The following is a 25804-nucleotide window of genomic DNA, read 5'->3' as shown; positions in this document are numbered from 1 at the left end:
GGCCACGAAGTGTGAATACTGCCCTTCTACGGGTACTGGTAGGCAAATTTCTTGGGCTTTGGTGTGCTGTGTGCACACACAGCAAAGTGGAATACTCAGCTGCATCTACTCGAAGGAGGTGTGGTTTCCCTAGTACAGATATAGCCCAAGTGTAACCAGACCATTTCAGGGTGCATAATTAAGGAATAAAATTATTCCTGAAGCTATGGCTCAATCCCTCAATCACACTTCCAGACACAGTACCGAACATGATCTTGTCCTTGGCTACACTTGCAGTTAAAGCACGCTCAATGCCAGATCAGCTTCACACACAGCTGACACTATTATCAGCAACAAGTAATTTTCCTAGGATAGAGAAGTGCCAAGGGTGAAAACATGTTCCTTATCTCCTGGAGCAGGACAAGCTTTACTGGCCAGAGACCTAACCATCTTACCTGATGTCTGTATGAACCTGATCTCTGCCATGGAAGGGAACTACCATACCATAATTGTGCCTTTAAGAAGGCTCATTAACTAAACTTAATTAGAATTGGAAGCATGTTATGTGCAAGTCACTTAACATATGAATTCAGAAGAATCATCTAATCATTAATAATCTAATCTTACCATATACTTAAATGATATGCAAGTTTCTGAGCTGTGAAGGACATTGAAGCTGCTAGTCATTCCAACTTCTTAACAGAACTCCGGTAACACAATAATCCTTTATCAGATGGCAAGCCCCAAAGACAAATTTCAAATGTTGTTCTTACCTTTCCATTCTTCTATTGTGTGCTCTCTTTCATCTAACTGCTTGTCTGGTATCTTTGGTGGAGGCTGCAAACAGAATTGACGCATGATCAACAACTCAAACAACTACAGTGAAATGAAAGGGAAAACACACATCACCTAACAGGAAGGCTGTTGTACAAAGAATAGCTTTCAGAATCCCAACCCAATCTTTTAAAAATACAGCGTCATGCCTCACCAGAACTGTTAGAAACATAGTCATCTCATGTCTGGCCACTTTTCTGTACTTCATGTGATGTTTCAGATTCCTAGTGATTAATAGTTTTCCTTGCATTATTACAGTTATGTTTGACAAAGGGGGCTAAATGGAGACATTGTACCTAGGTACAGCATCTTCCATGCCTGACTGCCCTTTGGGGGCATTTACTGTCAGTAGTTCATTTTCTTCTCTGCCAGCTGTAAATATTCTGTAGAATTCTAGTTGCACCATTTACATGAAATACTGTTTACGATGCTGAAGTGTCTTCTTCAATTCTTACTAGGTCAGAGACAACTACCTCCTTCTGTTCAGACACTGTTATTTTTCATCTTATTTCAATAAGGCGGAAGTTAATTGTTTAAAAAGTGATATACTTTTATGTTTTACCTAAATCACATTCACCAGTGGTGATATTTGACAGCACATGCTCCTGCACTGGAGTTTTGCCTCTGGCTCCTATTTTGTTAGTGTTGAGATACTACCAAATTGCCCTAACTAGTGAAAATACCTTCTTCCTTTTTTCTTGCCCAGGAGTCAATGGCTCATATTCCTGTTAAATGTAACAGGTATGCATAGGCAAATATTTGGTTTAATAAACCCAGGGCCTGATTTTCAGGAGATTTTCAAGTGCTATATTTGCATGTCTTATTTGTAGGTACAATCATTATGATTATGCATAGAAATACAGGTGAATCACAACTGCCTGAAATTTTGGCCCCTAGAGAGAAAATTCTAACAAACACATCTACCAATTTCAGCTATAATTCTGACAGCTGCATGTCAGAAATATAGTGTATTATTATGGCAAGCAATGATATCAATCACCACATTCCAAGTTTGCTTCCTTCAGTAGAGTATCCCACTAACAAGAGACCAAAGCCAAGTACTTACTGCTTCTGCTTCAGATGGATCATACCAGACATTGATGTATGGGTGCTGCAGAGCCTCATCCACAGAGATTCTTTTAGAAGCATCTATAACCAGCATTTTTGATAACAAGTCCCTCGCTTGACTGGCTGCAAGAGTGTGAAATTTTCTATTTAGGTTTATGCTGAATGCATATTAGACAATGTTTTAAATTTTATGAACAGATACACTTAAAAGGCTTAGCAGAGAGCAGACAAATTACAGTTTTAAGGTCTGCACAGAATTCAGGATTTAGCAAAGCTGAAACTACATTAAAAAGCAAAGTCAAAATAATGAGAAAAACTGGTGAGAGAGTTTGTGAATTTGCATCACATGTAACAAGAACAAAATGTCACATGGAAGAGTAATCAGTACCTGGTCATTGTCCTCCTTCATGCAAAGAAGGCAACATGAGAACTGGACACGTTTTCATGTCTGATAAGTTTTATTGATATCTGTATCACCAGTGACTAGATGGATTTATTAGAATGGTAATTTCTGGGGAAAATATCAGAAGCTGGACGGCTACCAGAGGACTAAAAAAACCATCCAGGTGATCGAGAACATCAAACAAAGGAAAAAAGAGAAACCTGGTAACTAGAATCTGATAAGAAACTATTCCTTAATATGAAGGATTGCCTCCTGCCCCTCTCCCCAAATAAATCTGTCATCAGATACAGGATGTGTGAATTCAGAGCAACCAAACTGTAGACTGGATTCAAATTGGCTTGCATATGAGCATTGTGACATGGAGTGAAAACTGGACTAAATATGAAAAAAGGTTGATAGATTCATAGACTTTAAAGTCAGAAGGGACCATCATGATCATCTAGTTTGACCTTGTCAAGGCTGAATCCCCACTCTGGCACTTCGAGTGCAGAAGGTGGGGGACTGCAAGGATTCTAAAAATTAATACTGGGCACTCCAGGCTTGTATTAAAATCCCAAGGTTACAGCTTCTCTCTGACTTGGCTTGGTAAATGCTGACACCACCCAAATGCAAAAAAACCCCTTGGACCCAGGAAGGCATACTTGGGAATTCCTCCCTGTGGGGTACCCTCAAGCCCTTTCACCGCCCCCCCCTCCCCGCAGGGAAGAGCTGAGAAAAAAACAAGGAAATTAGCTGTGCTACCGGCTAATCAAACAACATGCACAAATCATTTAGGACACCAAAAATCCAATCCTGTTCTTAAAAAGGGTAAATTTTATTAAAACCAAAAAGGAAGAAAATACATCTGGAACTTAAGCTTTTGCTAGATTTTAAAAGAGCAATTCCAAAATTAAGCACCCAAAATAGCTTTCTTGGGGGTTCAGCTAAAGGTTACAAGCCAACAAAAGCATCTGGGGTTAGCACAGAGAAGTCCACAAGCCTTAAAAAATAAACAGAAATAAACCGAATCGTGTCTTTCTAAACATTCCTAATTTACTTACATATTTGGGGGGTTTCAAATCAGTAATTCTAGGTAGAATCTGATGATTTCTCATACCTGGCTTAAAGCTGCTTATAGCATAGTCATAGCCCTGACCTTGCTATGATCCCCCTCTCCGGAGAACAACCACAGATACAAAGGGAAAGCTTCCTTCCCAATTTCAAAAAGTTCTAGCCTTCCCATTGGCTCTTTTGGTCAGGTGCCCACTCCCTTTTCTTTACCTGGGGGACTTTTTTTAACCCTTTATAGGTAAAGCAAGCAGAGAACAGCTATCAAGAGGGATTTTACAGCTGGCTGTGTGTCCATAAAAAGGAGCTCTCCCCACCCCCATCACAGACCTCCTACACATTGCAGCCGCATAACCTCTCCTACCCACCCCTGCAATAGGCCCATAACCTCTTGCTGTGCTACTGAAGTCCTCACATCATGATTTAAAGGCTTCTAGTTCATACCAGCAAATGACCCATGTCGCAGAGAAATGTGAACCTCCCTCCCCCTGCGTCTCTGCCAATCTGACCTGGGGGAAAATTCCTTCCTGACCCCAAATATGGCGATCAGTTAGACCCTAAGCAAGTAGGCGAGACCGACCAGTGTACTAAGAGAGAAGTCTCCCACCATACAGTCAAATTATCAGTGTTGGATCCAATTTTATTTAACATTTTTATTGATCATCTGGAGGACGTGGTGAAAAAGCAGACTAATTGGGTGGTGAGGCAGAGCAAATTCCAACTAGGTCAGAGAAACAAACCTTGAGGAGCTAAACAAATGGACAGGAAATAAAATGTGATTAAACAAGGGGAAGTATACAGGGCTAGTACAGCTAGGAAAAAATATCCCTATCATTTTAACAAGCTGGATATACTAGGAAAGCAATTGGGCGCAAGTTTGCAGTGTAATATTTTGGCAAACTCACCTAAAAAGGTCAATGAAATTTTGGATGCAACACACAGAGTCATCATGAAATGAACCTGGGATGCAAGTCACTCCCTATACTGTATTCTACCTGCAAAACTACAACTACAGGTGAATGCTGTATTTAGGCATCTCAATGTTGGAAAGAAACAGAATTAGTAAGAATTCACAGAGACGCTAAAAAAATTTGATTAAGGGGATTAAGGGGATAACTGAATTTAGTTGTACGGGTCCATGACATTAAAAGGAAGGGAATCTGAAAAACAGTTTACAAAGAGTTTGAAGTGTGTAAATACTAAAGAGGGAAATAATCATTTAGGGTTGTCCACAGAGGTAGAACTAGGAGTAAAAGGGTGAAAAATGTCTAGACAATAGGGGGAAATATTTCTGATTGACTCTGGAACTGAACTATGGAACAGTCTCTCAAAATAATGGGTGGTATCCATATCACTTGAGTTACTCACAACTCAACAGGATAAAATAATGTATGAGAAAGTCTCGTAGTAGCTAGGAAGTGTTGGGGTTAGGAGATGGACACGCTAGATTATATCTTTTCAATATATAGTGCCTAGGATTCATAGATTTTAAGGCAAGAAGGGACCATTATGATCTTCTAGTCTGATCGCCTGTATAACACAAGCCAGAGAACTTCCCCCAAATAATTCCTAGAGTAGATCTTTTAGAAAAACATCCAATCTTGATTTAAGAATGGTCAGTGAGGAAGAATCCACCAATGCCCTTGGTAAATTGTTCAATGGTTAACTACTCTCATAATTTAAAATGTACTCTTTATTTAGGCAAGGATATTTAGAGAAAGTAAATACAAATAAAATCTTGTAGAAAGCAGAGCTAGCCATATTAGGGAAGCCATACTAAAATTCAGTTAATTCGGGCCTCTATCACTGTAAGAGCCTCTATCACTGTAAGTGTTTTTACAATGTGGAGCTTCCATTGTTTCAAAATTACCTCACTGCATAAATAAATGGTACAAGAAACCATTCTCCATGTGTAAACCCAGAGGCAAAGATGGGAATTCTGAGCATTTCAATGTCTCCTTTCTTCTTCCCAAGAATCCTCTTACCCCTAAATGGGCTATGGTCATAGTGCTGGTCAGTCCCTTCTTTGGCTGATAGTGGAAATGAAAAATCCGCATTTGAGATACAACCTAGGCTGTCCTGTGGACAGGCAGGGGCTATAAGAGTGAGCACCTTCCATTCTCCTTTGAGCCTCAAGTGACTTTTCCCAAAGCTCTGTAAGACCAGGCAACAACAGACCATATCACTTCAAAGCACTACCAGGTTAATCAGCTTTTACCAAAGTACAAAATGTGATGAGCCCATGCTAGTTTATTGTGCTAAGTAGCAGCTGACTTCTAGCACCAAGAAATTCTTATTTCTAGAATGAAGGGAGCCAGGATACAAAAAAAGGGATGTAAATTACTTGATCTCTAAAGAGAAAAGAATTCTGGCTACGTAGCTTACAACAATAGCTTTCTTTTTTGCCTTTTCCCTCCACCCCACATTTCCTCCAACATCCACACCCCTCTCTAAGCAGTTTTAGTGTCAGCTGTAAAGGAAAATATCTGTTTCTGGGTAACAAAGAAGCTACTACAAGAATATGCAACAGTAGCTCAGGAGAAAACAGGAAAAAGGAGATAGCAGTAATCCCAGCACATACATCCCATCCCTTGGCAACAACATTTTAAAGTTTAACTTTTAAAAAGATTCATCTGATAATGGACAAAATTTAAACTTTCATTCACGAGGCTACTACAATATGAAAAATGATACAACATACATGTACAAAGATCTTACCTTTAAGTTTGTTGTGCTCAGAATCAGCTGGGAAAAGTACATCTGGGAAGAGTTTCTCAAAACTATATCCAGCATATTTAGGTCTGTTCTCCACGTAAGTCCGCACTGTTGGCTGCAATTTCTTCATGAATTCAGGGCATGGTGTTCCTAGCTGCTCAATAACTTTATTCCACTGATCAATATCTAAGGTCAAGCAGCTAAGAAAAACATGGCATGTCTAACATTAAGCATAAAGGCTATGTTAAAACAATACAAAATACCTAACAGAGATGAAGGTAGCAGACCGTAATAAATAAAAAGACACTATTAGTTTGTTCAAGAGAACAGTGAAGATGAATAATTGTAAGTCTGGCTCAAGAGTAGTGCAGCTACTATTGATTTTACTCATAAAATATCCAGACCTGCCAAAGGATACACTTGTAGAAAGTACAGTGAATTAAAAACCCACTGAGCTAAAGCAAATCTCAAATATAAGTTTAACAGAAACCTACCAGGCTTACTATTTGTATAATTGTCCAGAGAGCAGACAGTCGAGTTCTGTTAGATTCAACTCCCAAATTTGCTAGGCATCAATAAGGCATTAGAGAGAAAAGCCACTCATCGGTGTTTTATCTATATATTCTATAGCCTGACTCAAGCTTTGGCTGTGCAATACATGAAGTGTGTACTAATTAGGAGAGAGGTCACATTTGGGCAACATAGATGTGCACAACAGGGTTGAAATCCTGGTCCCACTTAAGTCAATGGGAACTTTGCTTGTGCTCCTACTCACTTAAAAGAGCTAGATACTACAGTCATGAGGACATTATAAAATGCCTACGGAATCTAGATGTATCTAACAAAGCCCCATAAATATATTGCAGTTCTCATTTAAAATGTCATAAGTACAAGAAAGTTCTAATTATCACAATAAGTCATAAAATGAAAGCCAAGTGTTCAAACTTGAATGAACAAAGATAACTGGATAAATAAGAGGGGTCTAATTTAGCTCCCTCTAAAGTTAAACAAAAACTGGGGTTGCTCAGCAGATGTGAAAAAAAATTAAGCTATTTTTATTAAGACACCTTAACCTTGGGCATGTATATTTGAAAATTTGGGCCCTTGAGTCTTAACATAACTGAAAGTGTCTCCAATTCAATAAGGTACTTCTTGTGTTGTGTTGAAGTATGCAACAAGTCCCACTGAAGTCAAAGAGATTGCTCATGTGTGTGAAGTTAGATAGATCTAAGATGCATTTAAGAAATTAAGCTGAATCAGGGCCAGTGTCTCAAATAAATAACTGCAGCCCCAACAGTTGGATGATGCAGAGCAAGACCGATAATTCTGTTCCTATCTGGAAATATTGGAAATAAGAATTTAAGGGTTTTGTCTTTTTCCAGTAGCTTTACCTTTAAAACCAACAAATCTGGAATTTAATGCTTGGTTTAACCAATGAAATTAGTTAAAGGGTTTGGGGGAGGAAGTGAACAGAACTCTGCACAAACAAAACTTCTGATTCTTAGTAATGTCTACTGGTGATGCAGATTTCTTTCAGTCCAGTTTCCATCTAACAAGTCCTCTGCTGGAAGTATCTTTAATATGGCAATGCCCAGAGAGAGACACTACAACTCATTCACTGAATGGAAACACAGGCCTGGTAGATATTTCTAAAAGATGCTTTGAAGATTCACTTTTTTACTATATTTTATATTACATATATAGATTTATCTAACAATATATTCAGCTATCTAAGATCATCATCTCTGGAGCTTTCCTTTAAAGTAGCACACAAAGCATAACCTGAGACAACGTGACACAAGCCGGACTGGTTAGGAATTTTTTAAACGTCCACTTACAAACACAAAAAGCAACATTGCGGAAGTATTTAGACAACAGCTGAGATTAGCAGAATAGTAGATCACTCCATAAAATGTTCAGTTAAAAAGGAAAATCAAAACATATAACAAGTAAAGCACTCTACAACAAAAGAAGTCCAACTTAATTATGGCAACACCCAAAAGCAATGGATAGGCACTATATAAAAATCTGAAGTGAACATAAAAGGGTAAAAACCTCAGTGTGTCCAAGTGGATAGCTACTCATCTCTCTAAAGTTAGTCTGCATGAATTGCTAAATGCAGCACTGCAAGCTACAGTTATTTGCTTTGCTTTTTTAAAAATGATAGTCCCATAAACAACTTTGTGATAATCAGAACTAAAAATCATGAACTCACAAATGGTATTTTGAAACAGTAATTTAAACCGTGTCGTAGCAGGCAGCAGTGGAGCAGACAAAGACTACTCTGATATGGACCTGAAATGCTGCTGTATGTTTGAACCTTTCAAAACTACATCCTAGGCCAAAGGTAAGGATACGATCTGTACCAGGAAATAAAACACCACCTTTGATCATTTCTCCCATGATGCACCCAACTGACCAAATGTCAACTGAAAACAAAATGCAATGACATTAACATAAAAAGGTAGTTATCAAAATAAAATAAAATTAAAAAATAATCCACACATACGTGAAGTAATTATAAAAAAGCAGTGTACAATGGAAATGAGTGAGGGTGAATGTGTGCTAACTACAGTACCAGCAGAGACTATGTCCTACTGCTAGATGCAGCCTGAGTATAACTGAAGTTCTTACCTCAACAATTTTTGAAATGTATCACAAAAAAAATTCATGTCCATTTAAGAAAAAAATTGACCCATATGCATTTTCATGAGAGAACATTAGAACGTTAATCACCTAACTAATTCAACCTGCTGCAGAAGCACAAGGATACAGTCCCTTCCTGGAAAGAGGATTTTGTGGCAAACCATTTCGCCCATAATGCACCCCACAGACCATAAATCCACTATGTTTGTAGCACAAAAAGAAGGAAAAGCAAAGCAAACGGTCATTTAAAATTAAAGAAGCATAACATGACTGCATCCTATCAACTGCAGACAGCACAGGAAGGAAAGAAATCATCGTGGTATTAAGCAGTGAAACTATTTTAACACAGAGTATCTTTAAGGATTATCTTTTCATCTGGCTCAAAGAAAAGTCAGAAGAATAGCCTTTTGCTTAAAATACTGTCTAAAGTGAGAGAGATGCACACATATCAGACAGTTTAAAGCCCATCTTGAAGTTCTTTAGCTTGGAATAACAACATGTAATTATTTCCACAAATAGATTTGCTTGGAATAGCAAAGATAAGTATATTTGTTTAAATGTTTCATTGTGCTTGCAAAAGTCAGTCATTTTAAAGCTAGCAAACCAAATTGTCATTTGAAAGAAGGAAGCGTGTTTCAGTAGTGCACACTTTTAGAGCAGAATTTATGGGTTACTGGCTAAATTTGATTAAGGAGGAACAGAAGAAACTTTTGCCAGGTATTTCCTGAAAAGTGCTTTACTGTGCAGTCCTCTCTCCCTTTAAACAAAAAGGGAATACAAGCAGTAAAAGATCATTTAGCATTTTAGAGGATCAGTTAACAAGATTAGTATGTTCCTGGAAGTAGTTAGACTAGAAATAATTGATTTAAAAATACTTCTACAGCAACGTCAGAACATAATGTTGTCTGATACAAAAGAAACAAACACTCATAATAATACGAGTTTGTATATAAAAAGTACTTAGACTTTCTGCCCTACCTCTCACTTTCTCTCAAAAAAACTCAACCGTGGAAGACATTCCCACTGAAGTACGTTTACTTTTTACAGGTATGCCAATTTTCTTTGCTACTTTTGCTGATTTTTATGCAAGAGTTTTCTTGAAATCAGAGTGATGAATTTTTATTACTACTATTAGCTCCTTGTCAGACACTAGCTTAGAATTTCACTAAAGTAGAAAAGAATGGGTTTTAAGTGAGAACACTTGCATAATAAAAGCATGTGTAATATAGTACTGAGTTAAACAAACTACAGAGTAGGTTTTTACTCAAAATATTCCGTTTCCCCATGTTTAAGAGTTCCTCTAAAATATTACCTAAATCAATCTCCTGATTACAATCTCAACTCTACAGATTAGGTGTTAAAATTAAGGGCCTGGTTCATTTTAAAAATGTTTGTTGCTTTTAAATCCCAGATCATAATTACATGAATTGTGGCACATAAGTCACCACTACATTTGAAGATTGGTATTAATATTGTCTTTATAAACTGTTTTCAGGTATTTAAGAACAATGCATTTTTGGCACAAAACTAAAAAAAATAAAATAAAAAAAAAAAAGGTAAAATTTTGTTCTTGACAGTTTAATGAAGATTCTGAATGTTGGTTGTTTCACCTGCAAAGCAACCCTCTGCTCTCATGAAGAGAAATGCACCCCGAAACCTACTGGATATAGTCTGGCTCAAAATGATAAAAGTGAATTGTGTGGAGAGTAAGGGAAGAGCAACCGTATATGAACATCAAGTATTTCTCTTCATGCATCAAATGCCAGGGATTTTAAAAGGCTCAAATGAGTGAATGTTAGAAACAACTTCTTTGCTCACCCTTCAAAATTTCCAGAAGTTTGCTCTAAAGAACACTGTCAATTACAAAGGTTTCTTTACAAAGATTTCGTGAAGCTAAAATGTAACCAAGCCTTAAGTCTAAGAGATGGTCTCAGGAAGTTTGAAATAAAAGATCTTGGGTCAAAAATGATCTCGATGAGACATTTTCATATAACTTTTCCTATTCTTCTAATTGTGATAAATTGTCTATTGTCTAAAATCCCTACATGGGAAGCACTTACTCCTAATTAAAATTCCAAGAAAAAAAATGGTTAAAGTGGATGTAAAGTTGATATTACATATTGGTAATATAGGGTAAAAATATTACAGGAATGTTTGAATTTCCTGGGTTTATAATACTTGGTTTCAGATAATCCCTGTAATGTTTTTTATCCTTAAATTACTGACACACATGTTTAACCGTAACTCCATTTTAACAGTTTTTTGTCTGGAACTTTTCTAATAAAAAAAAAATTTGAAGATTTCATACAAAAACACTAAACAAGAAACCCAAAGAGAATGCTACCATGTGATATTTCTATTACAGATACATACTATCAACCTTAAATCTTTTACAGCTCTTTTTGATCAGCCAATGTGCAATGGTAAATCTGGTCCTTAATTTGCCGAAAAATCTTCCACTTTTTAATTGGTCAGTGTGTTCTGACTGCTTTGGTGCACCAGGGAATCTGCCATTGAAATTTTAAAGTGTACTAATTCTTGTATAAGACATCTGTACTAACCAATACATTTGCTCCATTCCAGAGTATGTTAGAAGATAATTCCTGTCAATAGTAGGGTTACCATATTTTAATTTTAAAAAAGGAGGACACTCCACTCCTCCCCTTCCCCAAAGTCCCCGCCCCAACTCTGCCCCATCCCCTGAACGCTTCGCCCCCTGCTCCTCCCCCTCCCCTGCTTCCCGCAAATCAAATGTTCGCGGGAAGCTTGAAACAGGGAGGCAGCAGGTAAGCTGGGGTTGGGGCTGGGGCGTGGCGCGGCCCAGTCCGGGCCCCCTGGACGAGCGGCTCCCTCTGGCGGCCGGCTGGCCGGCCCAGGCCAAGAGGCTCTGGCCCCGGCGTCTCCCGCCTGGCTCGGCTCGGGCCCTGGCCCCCGGCCGAGCACCCCCGGCCCCGGCCCCAGCCCGGCACCGCCGGGCCCTCCCTCCCTATTTTCCCGGACACGTCTGGCTTTTTGGGATTTCCTCCCGGATGGGGATTTGAGGCCCAAAAAGCCGGACATGTCCGGGAAAATCCGGACGTATGGTAACCCTAGTCAATAGGCTGGTAATACTATTAGCCCCCCAAAAGACAAGCCTTAATTATTTTTTAAAAAGGAAATCTGCTGCCAGATTGGAACTTACATAATTTTACAATTATGTATGAGGCAACAGGCCATAATAACGCAAAGGGTGCGATGCTGCTTTTAAAGAATGCTTCTTTCTCAGGGAAAAGTTCTGTTTGTTTTAAAAAAAAGGTTTGCTTGTCCTTTTTCTTCTCTAATTAGCCACTTTAAAGCCCCAGAAAAAAGGAAATAAGAGCCTGAGCTAGCCTGATCAGCTAGGTAAATTCAGAGTGAAAAAAAACCTTCATCCCTTGCTTGCTTCACTCAGCATTGGGTTTCTAAATAATAATGCATAGCTTTTACCTAGCCCTTTATACAGCATTTTGGAGGAACATATACACTAAGACAAACTAACAGTCTTAGGAGGAAAACATAGCCCCAGCCTCACAAAAAAACTATTCACTCATTCACCTGGAGTAACTTTTTCATCATTGTCTTAGGCTATGTCTATACTACAACTTATGTTGGCACAACTTCTGCCACTCAGGGGTTTGAATAAACCATCACCCCTGAACAACATAAGTTACACCAACGTAAGTGTCAATGTGGACAGCACTATGTGGTCAACATAGCTACCGCCGCTCGCAAGGACTGAAGTAGTTAAGCCAACAGGAGAGCTCTCTCCCATTGGCTTACAGCGGCTACAAGAGAGAGCTTCCAATGGCACAGCTGTATCGGTGCAGTTGTGCCACTGTAAGCTCTTTAGTGTAGCAGTAGCCTTCATAACGTCAGGTGACTAGTTTTTGTTCCTGGGCTTGTAAATACTAAACCAACTAAAGAGGAAGCTAATTTATCAGAACTGGCACATTTTAAAATAAAAACAAATTAATGCCAGTAGTGAGTGGGCTCAGCTTGCACATCCCTCTTTGGAGTGTCTCTTTCAAAAAGTAGCAAATATATTCCAATGTAGCCTTTTCCTTTCTTATGTCACTTTAGAAGTATTTGTTTTCACATTAGTTACCCAGCGATGACCTCTCAACCCAGGATATTCTCTAGATCAAGGTAGATAGTACATATGGGGAGAGGGCATTTCTCACTTTTTGCAGGTGAAACAAACCACTGTCCAAAGTAGATTATTTATCTTTTTATCTTTTTAAACAAACAAGACCCCCAATTTCTTTTTTAGATCAAATGTAAACATTTCTAATAGGTTTTATTAAATATGAACTATTGGGTGTAACTATATTATACATTTTGGTCACAGTGTTACTTTAAAAAAGTTTCTACAGCTTGAAAAACATTAACATGTAAAATGTGGTGTGCCAAACAAAAAATAAAAGCCATGTCAAAGAAAGACTATATTTGCTGACCGTTTTCTTTGTATCCCATCCCTAGGATGACCTCTGGTGCTCTGTAGTAACGAGTCACTACATAAGGCGTCATCATAAAACTAGTTCCTGCAGTTCTGGCCAGTCCAAAGTCAAGAATCTTCAAAGTGCAGTCTGATTTTACTACTATATTACTGGGCTTTAAATCCTTAAAAAGAAACATCATACATGACTGCTAAGACAAGAACAAAACACTCTGCAGTTCAAATCTTAAAGAAAATAACCACTGGCATAAAAATTAAAAACTGGGCCATTTTTATAACTTCATTCTTCCAATATTTTTTTTCTCATATGAATTAATTTTCATATCTTCAGCCAACCAATGAATTAAACCTCTGGTATTATTCTTCAGCAGTTTATGTAACAAGTAGGGGGAGAAAAACACAACTAAGGTTACTAGATATATTAGCAATGTTTTAAATAATTTGGGGTTAGTGTGAATGTTAGCACTGAGTCAAGTATTACAAATTGCTTAAGGGAATTACAGTTCCAAAGGGGAACAAGGATGGTTGAATTATTAGAGATAATGTCACAACAGGACTTTTTAATCATAAATGGTATTCAAAACATGAAGATTCTTACGATTTAATCATGCAAAACTTTGTACAGTTAAAATGCATCTGTTAAAAAAAGTGAGTTACCCTGCATCAACTTTACCAATCAAGGTTGCATTACCTCTTTTGATTTGTTGTAGATATTTCTCTGAATGATCAGAAGGAAATTCATGCTTGCAAAGAGTTAGTTGCCAATAATGATTTGGTTGGTCATCGGTTAACCAACTTTAAATTTAATAACGACAGAACCCCGAATTGCCATTGCAAAAACTTCCAGAAGATAACCCTGCACCTTTAAAAACAGGAATCAAAATACCTTCCCAAAGTTTCAAGGCACTTTAGCCGGAAGATTTGCAACTGAACTCTTCAGTTGAGCTCTACAACCAGATTTTTATTTTCCATTGCCCCTTTTAAACTCAGCCTTCCAAGATGCTTTACAAAGCTATGAGCTACAAACTGCCCACGCAGCGTTTACAGAAGCATATAAGGCAACCATTTTGTTCTAAGCCATATCTTCCACACCTTTAGATGTCACAGAGCAAACGCTGGCCATATCATCAGAAGGTTTGTCCTAAAAAAACATCATGAGATCTCTCATTCCCACCTAACTGATCATTAGAGGAGTGATTCCCCAAAAGACAGAATTACCATGGGATAGAAGACCAAGATCTGGCTCCCCTTTGAGACAGAAGATACTGATATAGGTAGTTTTTATATGGTAATTTTCAGGCTTCCAGTGAGTCTCTCTAATATACAAGAATACTGCAACACTTACTACAAAATATAAAGTAAATCAAACCAGCGTACAGGAACATTTGAAGTCAGTCACCTTCCCACCTCTCTCCAAATCATGTGCTAGGAGAATGTTTTTGAAGATATGATGCATAATAAGGGCTTCTATTGACTCTAGAGATTAGTCTTCTGCTTACAAGATACTCAACATTTATCTCATTCAAGTGTGATGAGACATTTCAGCTACTTAGGACAATACTTATTTTAGATTGTGTTGGAGTTGTGTTTATATCCTGTTTGAATACTCTTGTATATATGCAGGTTTCTATTATGGGGATGGAATTATTATAGGACCTCTGGAGCAGTCCTGTTTCCCCATCAATAAATGATGTGGCATCTCAGCCTGCCACAATATTATTGTATTAACCAAATTCATTCTCTTCAAAATTGTGAGGCTAGAATTGAGGAAAGATTTTACCATCATCATCAACAGGAAATAATTCCATGCACCCACGGTCATTTGCTTGCAGAAAGTAAATGCCTACATAAGCATATCCATTCTTCAATTTCCTTCCAGTATTTGACCTCCAGAAAGTCTAGAAAATTTGAACGCAAATACAAATCAACAAGCCATGTATCCTAACGTGCTTCAGAATTCCCATGGCTAGTACTGCCACAAGGTACATTTTAAATTAATTCAGGTGTACAAATATACACATTTTCATTATAGCAGGGGCTCAAAAGCCTGATGTGGGAGTGATGCAATGGTTAGAGCAGGAAATTGATATGACGACTCCTGGATTGTATACCCAATTCTCTTACTGACATTCTGCGTGCCCTTCAGCAAGTTACTCCAGACATCGCTGGGACTCAGCTCAATCACCATCTTCCACCTGCAAAATGGAGACTTAGCATAGTTCTAGAGCTGTTGCAGGTTCAATCTTTGTAAAATGCTTTGAGTATTCTGGGAACAGGTGCTCATGTACAAGGTATTACCCACTTCTTCGGACCCACGAAAGCTCATGCTCCTATATGTCTGTTAGTCTATAAGATGCCATAGGACTCTCTGCTGCTTTTACAGATCCAGACTAACATGGCTACCCCTTTGATAATTATATATGTGTGCACTCTATACAATTTGCTTGGCCAGTAAAAATTGTGGGAGCTTTCCTTCATTTTTAGCCTTTACACTGTACATGAATTGTGTTTCTGCCATGTTTGTGCATATCAAGCATGCTACTGTTTGAAGCAAGTATTTCCACAAGCAATGCAATATGTCCTGCATAAAAGCACGTATACAGCACTTTACAACTTCAAAGCAATGTGCAAATATTAACTCTCAACCTATATGAGGTAAACATTACTATTACATAGAGAAGCTAAGTAACCCAATTATGCTTCATTAATGGCAGAGCACGTTTTAGAACTCTGGAGTTCCTGACTCCCCGGTGCCATGACCATACCAAGACCCCGAATGCGCCACACACAACCACAGAAAGAGATAATATGGGATGAACAGTGTCAACAGGGAAATTGGCATTAGACATTAATGATATTGTTGCTGAGGACCTGGCTAAGTGAGGTACAAATAAAATCACTGCTGAAGGTATATGTGTTCCACATAAAGCTAAGGTCCTTTGCAAATATCCCTTTTCTTCAGAAGGTTTGTTGTAACCTGCTTGATAGACACAAGGAAAACTAAAGCTTTACACCTTTAAATACAAATGATTAATTGATGCAAAATTAAGCAACACAACATTTTTCATGAACAGCAGGCTGATCTTTCTATGAAGGCTGAGAATGAACTGTCATAATATGAGGACCTGAAGGTGAAATTGATCCATCTGTGTCATTCAGAGCCATTAATGCATTCAAAGATCATTATTTACACAGCAAATGTGCCAAAAGTTAGCCTTGCCAGAACAGGTCATCTTGTGAATTTATACTGCACTACAATATGAAGCAATTCAAATGCTTCAGGAATGTCAGTACAAATTCTAAACTACAACTACCGGGAAGCACTGAAGCTAGATTTCCTGATTTTCAAACTATCACCCACCACCAATAATATCTGGAACTGAACTGAACACTGTGGTGGTGAAGTAGCTCCTTTTATAACTATGATTGCATAAATGTTTCCATTCACCTGCAGGTTCTCTGAGAGCAGGGGCTCTGTATTATGGTGTGCTTAGAAGGTCTGAAAGGAGACTGCCCTGCAACTCCTAAAACTGACAGAATAGGGGCTCCCCTCCTATGTATTTCAACATGGGTTAGGGGAGTGCATTCTCGCCAAGTATGTCCATAGTATTGGGATTTCTTTTCCTCAGCGAAAAAACCCTAGGAAAATCCATACTATAAGCCTCTGAAAAATATCAAGGTTGTACAGCTAAGCACTCAAAAGACAGGAAACGCCAAGGTTGCATGTGTGGCCTTTCTTTGCACCCCTGGGTCTATGCATTATGATGGAGACTTTGATGACAAATAAAAGTGTCACAAAAATCACACTGAATTTCTCATACAACATAATATCTATCAATTTTTTGGAACCATCCTAAATAAACAAATGCAATATTCTGTAGTTTTTTATCTGGTATACAAAGGGTAATACAAACATTGAAATGAAAGAGTACATGGAAAAATAGTAATAGCACACAAAACTACAGGTCAAGTACAACAGGATAAGTATTTCAGAATAATAAAAAAAATTTCCTGGCATATACATATCCAAGTAAATTACCTTGGATAGTTAACTGTCTCATCCCCTGAATTGCACCTAAGGAAGGCTGCACTGCTGATTGAAGAGAATGTATAGTATATGGGTGCTGAAAAATAATTAAATGCATACCGAGATGAGAACTTATTTAAGAAGTCAATACACACATATATATAATTAAATATTGTAACAATGAAAACAGGGTAAGCAAACGAAGTATTATAAGTTGCTAGGTATTACTAAGATAATAATATAATATAATATTTGAGAAATCATATACAATTATGTAACTGTAGACAGTATTGTAATGCATGGACAACTTAACTTCACAATTTCCTGACCTGAGTGCCTAATTAAGCAACCTTGACTTAATATAAACAACACAATGAGACTGGGGTGGCCAACCTGAGCCTGAGAAGGAGCCAGAATTTACCAATGTACATTGCCAAAGAGCCACAGTAATACGTCTGCAGGCCCCCAGCAGCTCCCACCACCCGCTCCCAGTGTCTCCCACCCACCAGCAGCCCCACCAATCAGCGCCTCCCCCTCCCTCCTGATCAGCTGTTTTGTGGTGTGCAGGTTTTTGGGGGGGAGGGGAAAGGAGTGAGGGCACGGCAGGCTCAGGGGAGGGGGCAGGAAGGGGTGGAGTGGGGGCAGGGCCTGTGGCAGAGCCAGGGGTTGAGCAGTGAGCACCCCCTCAGCACACTGGAAAGTTGGCGCCTGTAGCTCCAGCCCAGGAGTCGGTGCCTATACAAGGAGCCGCATATTAATTTCTGAAGAGCCGCATATGGCTCCGGAGCCACAGGTTGGCCACCCCTGCAATGAGGAAACAGTTAGGCGGCTTACAGGATAGAATTTTCCAAGTTACATGGTTGTATAACGTTTCACTCACAGGACTAGATAATATTTGATTATGCAGAGAATTTTAGAGGTGTATAATGTGTTTGTTATTTTAAAAAATGCAGAAATAAAGATTACATTATGGCAGTTTAAAAATATATGGAATTTCACATTTGGTTACCAAAAAACGAAACAGGAGTTTAGTTGGTTTAACCAATTAGTATAAAAAGTCACTCTTTTCCAGGTATTCTTTCCTTCTGATATCCACTGGGATAAGAATTCTACTGCAAATTAGAGGAGGTGATGCAACCTATTATACAGATTTTGGACAATGTACTCTAGACAAATTGAGATCCAGTTCAGGAGGGACTCAGACTTTTGTTTCAAATGTATACACCCACACACACATACCCCAACACCAATGCAGGCTTTGAAAGTATATACATGGTTTCCATATTAATAGAATTTTTCCTGGCTCCTTAATACTGAAGGCAAGAACATTAGGCGGATTTTAAAAAGTATAGTATACCACTAACCCTATGTATAATTCCAGCAGAGTGAAGATGCTTGATACCACACAGCATCTGATAAAGAAGGTACGACATTCGTTCATGGTCTAGCTCCATCTGAATCACTTGGCAGAGATTTGCATCCATGAGCTCCATCACTATGTAACTTATGAAACAACAACAAATGAGTAATTAGAAAATAACGTGTATTGTCTGAAGTCCATTCCACTGCAATGCTCGTGACAAGTAACTAAATAGTTAGAAACTTGGGGGTAAAAATTAGACTTACACATCTTGAAATTCTTCCAGAGATTTCTGTGGTGTGAACACATTCAGTAGGCCAATTATCTGTGGAGAGAAATAAAGAAAACTCACAAAAGGTCAACAAATAGATTTTGCTTACCTCTGCAAAACACACAATTGGTGGCTGGAAAGAAGTAAAACTTGGTCTAAGAAGTCTCCTGATCATACAAGTGCACTTTGCTCTCTACTACGCATAACCCAATAGTCATTGTTAAGAATTGCATTGACCAGCTTTCCAACTAATGTTGCCAACCCTCCAGGATTGCCCTGGAGTCTCCAGAAATTAAAGATTAGTCTTTAATTAAAGTTTATGTCATGTGATGAAACCTCCAGGAATAGGTCCAACCTAAATTGGCAACCCTATTTCCAACCTAACCTCTGAAGTCAGAGACTACAGCACTTTTGCACAGTAATACGCATTATCACTGGCAAAGTGCATGTCCAAATAAACTGCCCCTGTAGTAACAGGATGAAGCGACACAGGAAGGTTGAGAAACTTCTTTTGCGCCCTGGAAACCAGAAGAGCTGAAGATGATTCTGTGCTGTACCAGAAGTTCTGTGTGTTCAAATTCAAGGTGAAATATAACTTACAAAAGAAGAAATTATAACATTTACTGACACTGAGTGATGGAAGTAAGAGTTACATTGCCAGGCAGCAAGAACGACAGATTAAAATGCTTCAGCTGAAGAGAACAGGTTTCATAGAGGTTCTCTAAGGACAGCTACTGCAATGTCATAACCCTTCAAGAGGTGTGGCGTGTTTACCTTACCATAATATTTCATTAGAAATTAATCCAGAGGTAGATTAGGAAGCAAAGTAAGTGCTTATTAAATGAAGTGCACCACTGATTCTTCACAAAGAAAAGCACAAGAATAAGTGAGCAAAAGAGGAAACCAGAGCTTCCAAGGGAAGGATGGCTGGAAGAGGAAGTAGCTTGAGTGTTTGCATACAAGAAGGGAACGAGTTACTACTAGTCACCATGATTACTGATGCTGTGTGTGAAGAGGGAACACAGCTATACTGAGCCCAAGCCTGTACCTTCCAGCTGAGGGACAAGAAAATGAAATAAGCACTGCCATACAAATATCAGATCTTTACAACAGGTGTCAATGGGACACTGGCTTTACCATTTCATTGCAGGAGGGGATAACTGTTTTACAGTTGAGATAATTGCAGAGTCATTCAAGCAACCAATTTACTGCTTTTATAAATGCCATGCTATAATTCCCACCAAATTCAGCATAAAAAGAAGACTCTGATGCATGCAAGATCACAATATTTTGGCCAGCAGTGCTGGGGCCGTGCTTGTGCCCTGAATGTCCTCATCCTCTCCCCCACTTGATGGGATTAAGGACAAAGTAGGCCCCAACTGTCCCTTAGTTCCTTCGCCAATAGAGAATCCAGATGGTATAGGACTCCATAGTAGCAGGGAAGGAGAAAAGATCATGGAATCCAAGTGGACACAACATCTCAAAGAACCACAGATACTGTTGGATAAGTCATCTTTCTCTCTTCTTTGAGTGACTGTCCACATGGATTCCACTTCTGGTGGCTAGCTAGCAATGCCCTCAAATCAGGAGGTAGGTGCTAGGAGTCCTAGTTAAATGAGGATTGCAGGACAGCTCTACCAAAGTGGGAGTGAGATCCTGAGGCCACGACTAAGGAGTAGTGCTGGGTGAAAGTGTGGACTGATCCTCATGTAGCTACCCTGTGAATTTCTGAGATAGGGATGCTTTTTAGAAAAGCAGCCAAAGCTATCTGAGTCCTGGTAGAATGGCTTCTAACCTGCATGGGTGGATCTCATAGCATAATTTAATACAATTAAATATCAATTTAGACAATCTTTGGGTGGATATTGTTGGACCTTTAATTCTGTCTGTAACTGTTACAGACAGCCTGCGAGAGTCCCTGAAGGAGCTGTCAAGGTCATTTGAAAAAGCCCTGATCACATCCAGGGTGTGCAGTTTGGTTTCCGTCTTGATTACAGCAGGGAAGAAAACTAGCCAAAAAAAGGGCTCCTCAAGTGCCCATCATTAAGTGAAACAGCCACATCACAAGAGGGGCAAGTTTTGAATGCTGGGGACCTTGTTTCAGCTGTAGCTGCTAAATCCCAGTACCAGGGAAGTCCCTAATATTAAGTTTTGTTTTGCATTTTTTTCTTTTAATATTGCCAAAGGCCATAAAAAAGAGAAACACATTATGCCAACTATGCTATTTATTTATTTATTTACACACACGGGTATCAAAGTTGCACAGCGAACAGATAAGTAGATCCTGCAAGGATTCCCATCTTGCAACCATGGGTGGCGAGAAAGAACAGAAAGATGCTTGGGCCCATGCACTCCATATTGCCCTCAAGTAGGGGAACACTAGGGCACCCAGGTTACAGGCACAGCCCCAACAGACATTGCTGCCAAACGAATTAGATCTCCTGTGCATCAGATGCCTGCACACCAGAAGTGGAATCCATGTGGACAATCACTCTAAATTATAACCCTACAGCAATCAATATTTCAGAATTAACATATGACGTTCCAATGCAAACCGCTTTGTGAAGTTCAGTGCAGTTTAAAGAGTTTAACATCTTAACCATGATTATTGCTTTGTGTCAGAGAGGTTGTTATACATTTACCACCTCCTCTCCAAACCACGCACACACATGTATGAAGGGCCTTTAGAGTAAGACTGGCTGAACTGTGCTTTGGAACTAGTTTGTTTTCTCTCCAGCCTCATGCTTCCAGACTGAAGGGGCTGGGATGCTGCTGCAGTGATATCAGAGGAAGAACAGGCAGGCAACTGATAAACCCTGCCCAAGCAGAAGCTTCCCTATTACAGGTAAGTACAATAAGGCAGTTTGAGGATAGAAGCGAAATTCCATAGCTGATGAGAGATATCTGCCAGCTGCAGTGAGTGGATGGGGAATGCAGTGCAAGGTCAAGCAACTGCTAATTATCAAGAATCACAGAGCAGAAAGATCCCATTGTCATCATTATATAGTTTGTGGTAACATCCAAAATGAGCTTAGAAGTTTCCATACACAGAGGGTAACAGTCTCTGGGTCAGAGATCATACAGGCAGTATTCTCAGTGTGGCACTGCAATGGTGTCTGCAGTAGAAGGCAGCTTCTTCTCGTGTGGGTGGTGGCCCTCCTTGCCTATCAGCCTGGGGAAGCTGGAACTTCCCACATCGGGACCAGGAGAGGAGGTGGTGAGGACATTAGCATAGCTGGGGGGAGCAGGGCAGCGGCCGCTCCCCCCCAAGCACAAGTGGCACCTTGTCAATTTCTTGGTGCCTTTTTACTCACCAGGGGGAGCAATCAAAAAAAAAAAAGTGCCACCCGCTGCGGCGCTTCTATTTTACTCACCCAGGGGCACTCGAGGTCTTTGGCGGCACTTCAGTGGCAGGACCTTCACTCACTCCGTGGCTCTTCGGCAGCGGGTGGCGCCTTTTTTTTTTGATCGCTCTCCCTGTTCCCTCCACCTGGCTACGCCACTGGGTGACACCAGCATGCTAGAGGTCTGCTCTGGGCTAATTTTAAAGCCTGACCCACAGCTAAACACCAACCTGAGCACAGACAACCCAAACCCGACCCAAGAGCATTGAGTCATTTTCAAGCCAGACCTGAACCCGAACCTGTGTCAGCTTCATCTTGTCCTTGGGGCTTGGCCTTGTGGGGGCTTCCTGCTCTACATACCCCCTGTTGGTGCGGCGGTAACTGCGTACCCATTCCTGGCAGCCACCCTTGCCACACTTCACATGCTTTGGAACAAGAGGCACTGAGACTTGTCGGCACACTAACACCGCAGCACAGCAAGGTGGCGGTGATTAGCAGGAGCATGGCATGCAGGAGAATGGCATGCAGCCACTGCCATGCTAGCCCCAGGGCAGGAGGGGGTGATCAGAGATTTTTTTTAGGTTTTTTTAGACCCAACCTGACCTGAAACCAACACTTGTAGTTGGGTCCCACTGGGTTCAGGTGGCGTATTAAAGCTCTATATCATGCAGGCCCTCGCGAAGGAAGGAGCTGACTCCTACCAGCTATCTTCAGGGCAGTTCTGATAAGCAGCCACTTGACCTATCAGCACCTCTGCTGCTCTGCTCTGATTTCATGGCCATCTCTAGAACCTGAAATGCTCTGCTGTTGTCCTGCAAGACCACCTGACCCACTTGCACCAAAATCTGCTGCCCCTTCTATCCCTCCCAAGCAGACTCTTTAGCAGATGCAGCACAGAAGGGAGAATGGTTACCTGTAGGACATCAGCTAATGCCTGCCTGTACCACACCTAGCAGAGCAGCACCATGGCTCCAGCCTTCAAGCAAGGGTGGGGACAAGAGTTAAGGAAAAGCACAGTGGTGGCACTGTGAAGCATCCTCCTATACTTTATATGTGGACAGGCCACCCTTTAAACACATCTCTAGCCTATGTAAGGTGTTACCCTCTAGAGCTACCAATACAGTACCTAACGGCCTTTTTCTTAACACAAACATTTAAGGAGGGATGCTTCACTTACATTTTTGTGATTTACACACTTCATGAGAACAAGCTCTCTGTAGGCTCGTTTAGCATGGGTTTGATTCTGAAATGGCCGGCTTAGCTTCTTGATCGCAACATTTCGTTCCAGGATGGCATCATAGGCTGCACTGCAATTAAAAGTAAACCATTGTTACATCATTGAGATGGCACTTCATGGGTTCAAAGCACTTTATAAATTGGTTATTCCTTAGAACATGCTCTTTCATCTCAGAAAGAAGGAAGAGTATTGTTCCCATTTCACAGATGGGAATCTGACACTGATGAAGGTATTATCCCCAAGGTCACACAGCAACTCAGCAGGTGATCCAGAATTCCCATTAATATTAAACTTCAATACAACGAGTGTACAAGCAAGTGTCTCCATCATAATGAGCAAAAGACAGTTACCTTTTCCGTAACTGATGTTCTTCGAGATGTGTTGCTCATGTGTATTCCACAATAGGTGTACGAGCTCACCCTGTGCACCGGTGCTGGAAGTTTTTCCCCAGCAGTACCCATAGGGGAGCGACCCAGCGACCCCTGGAGTGGTGCCTCTATGGCACGGTATAAGGGGTGCTGCGCACTCCCCCACCCTCAGTTCCTTCTTGCCAGACAACTCCGACAGAGGGGAAGGAGGGCGGGATGTGGAATAGGCATGAGCAACACATCTCGAAGAACACCAGTTACGGAAAAGGTAACTGTCTTTTCTTCTTCGAGCGATTGCTCATGTGTATTCCACAATAGGTGATTCCAAGCTATAGCTGTTGGAGGTGGGTAGAAGTTCACAAATTCTCAGGACGAAGCACAGCCATGCCAAACCCAGCATCATCCCTGGTCTGGGAGACGATCGCATAGTGCGAGGTGAACGCGTGAACTGAAGACCACGTGGCAACCCTACAAAGGTCCTGAATGGGGACATGGGCCAAAAAGTCAGCTGAAGAGGCCTGTGCCTGAGTCGAGTGTGCCTTCACAATTGGTGGCGGAAGGATTCCTGCCAGGTCATAACAGCTACAGATGCACGAGGTGATCCAGTTGGAGAACCGCTGAGTGGAGATTGGCCAACCTTTCATGCGCTCGGCCGGGGCAGAGAACAGTAGCAAGGACTTTCTGAATGGCTTAGTCTGCCCCAGGTAGAAAGCCAGAGCCCGTCTCACATCCACCGTGTGGAGGCGGTGCTCCTCACTGGATGCATGGGGCTTGTGGCAGAGGACGGGCAGAAAAATGTCCTGAGCCATGTGATAGGTGGAGACCAAGGGTGTGGGCGGAGCTGGACCGTATCTTTACGAAACACTGTGTATGGGAGCTCGGAGGTCAGGGCCCTGAGCTCCGAGACCCGCCTAGCTGACGTGATCACGACCAGGAAGGCCACCTTCCACGAGAGGTGTGACCAGGAGCACGTGGCTAGCGGCTCAAACGGGGACCCCGTGAGACGGGCCAACACCAGGTTTAGGTCCCACTGCGAGACAGGGGGACTAACATACGGGAAGAGGCGATCTAACCCCTTAAGGAATCGTCCAATCATAGCATAGGAGAACACCGTGTGCGGAGAATGGAAGGCCGAAATAACCGCCAGGTGCACCTTGACAGACGAAGGCGCCAGGGCCTGGGCTCTAAGGTGAAGGAGATAGTCCGGAATAAACTGGATTGGGGCAGCCACCAGGGAAACGCCCCACTCGTCAGCACATCTGGAAAACCGAGACTACTTTGCCAAGTAGGCTCAGCATGTGGAGGGCCGCCTGCTTTCTAGGAGAACACGCTGAACCCCTTCCGAGCACGTCCTTTCCTCCTGACCTAACCATTGAGCAGCCACGTCGTGGGATGGAGAAGGTGGCCCTGGTCCTGGGAGAGCAGGTCCGGGCAGGATGGCAACAGCCATGGCAGGGCGACCGCCAGGCCCGTACCAATGCTGCCTGGGCCATGCCGGGGCAATCAGAAGGATGCGGGCCTTGTATGTCTATCTTTTCCAGGACCTTGCCAATCAGCGGGAATGGTCCCAGCCCCCCCCAGAGCAGAACCGGGAGCAGCAACAGTTCTGCAGAGTCATGAACAGGTCCACCTGGGGAGTTCCCCACACTTGGAAAAGTCTGTGCACCACCTCTGGGTGGAGAGAACACTCGTGCTGAGAGGAGATGTCCCTGCTCAAGTGATCCACCCGCACATTCTGGGCGCCCAACAGATGGAAGGCCTGTAGGCAGATGTCGTGGGCTATAGAAAAATCCCACAGCCTGAGGGCTTCGCAGCAAAGGATCGGGCCCGGCTTGCCTGTTGACGTAGAACATCGAGGCTGTGTTGTCTGTGAAGACCCTGACCACCCGACCCTCCAGGTGCGAGCAGAAGGCCATGCATGCCAGCCGTACCGCCCAGAGCTCCTTGATGTTTATGTGTAGGGTCAGATCCTGAGCCGACCACATGGGCCCCCCATCCCAGGTCTGACGTGTCGGACACCAGCTCCAGGGC

At 41.2% G+C, this 25804-nt stretch overlaps 1 protein-coding gene across 7 annotated transcripts in view; it reads right to left on the bottom strand.

Annotated features, from left to right (window-relative positions):
- The window catches only part of MAPK8 (mitogen-activated protein kinase 8), a 130824-nt gene that overhangs the window by 16381 nt on the left and 88639 nt on the right, over positions 1–25804 (bottom strand). For 6 of the 7 annotated variants that reach the window (XM_054034269.1, XM_054034270.1, XM_054034273.1 and 3 more), the window contains 8 exons: positions 23346–23475; positions 18820–18878; positions 18558–18696; positions 13165–13330; positions 8404–8475; positions 6050–6232; positions 1880–2004; positions 753–816 (listed from right to left, as the gene is read on the bottom strand). In XM_054034269.1, coding sequence (XP_053890244.1) covers positions 753–816; positions 1880–2004; positions 6050–6232; positions 8404–8475; positions 13165–13330; positions 18558–18696; positions 18820–18878; positions 23346–23475 — 938 coding nt within the window. Of the gene's footprint in view, positions 1–752; positions 817–1879; positions 2005–6049; positions 6233–8403; positions 8476–8819; positions 8892–13164; positions 13331–18557; positions 18697–18819; positions 18879–23345; positions 23476–25804 lie in introns of all 7 variants that reach the window. The other variant, XM_054034268.1, reaches the window with a different exon arrangement.

The sequence above is a fragment of the Malaclemys terrapin genome, chromosome 7 (assembly GCF_027887155.1).
Source record: "Malaclemys terrapin pileata isolate rMalTer1 chromosome 7, rMalTer1.hap1, whole genome shotgun sequence".
NCBI classification, from domain to species: domain Eukaryota; kingdom Metazoa; phylum Chordata; order Testudines; family Emydidae; genus Malaclemys; species Malaclemys terrapin.
This window is presented reverse-complemented; position numbering and strand designations above follow the sequence as displayed.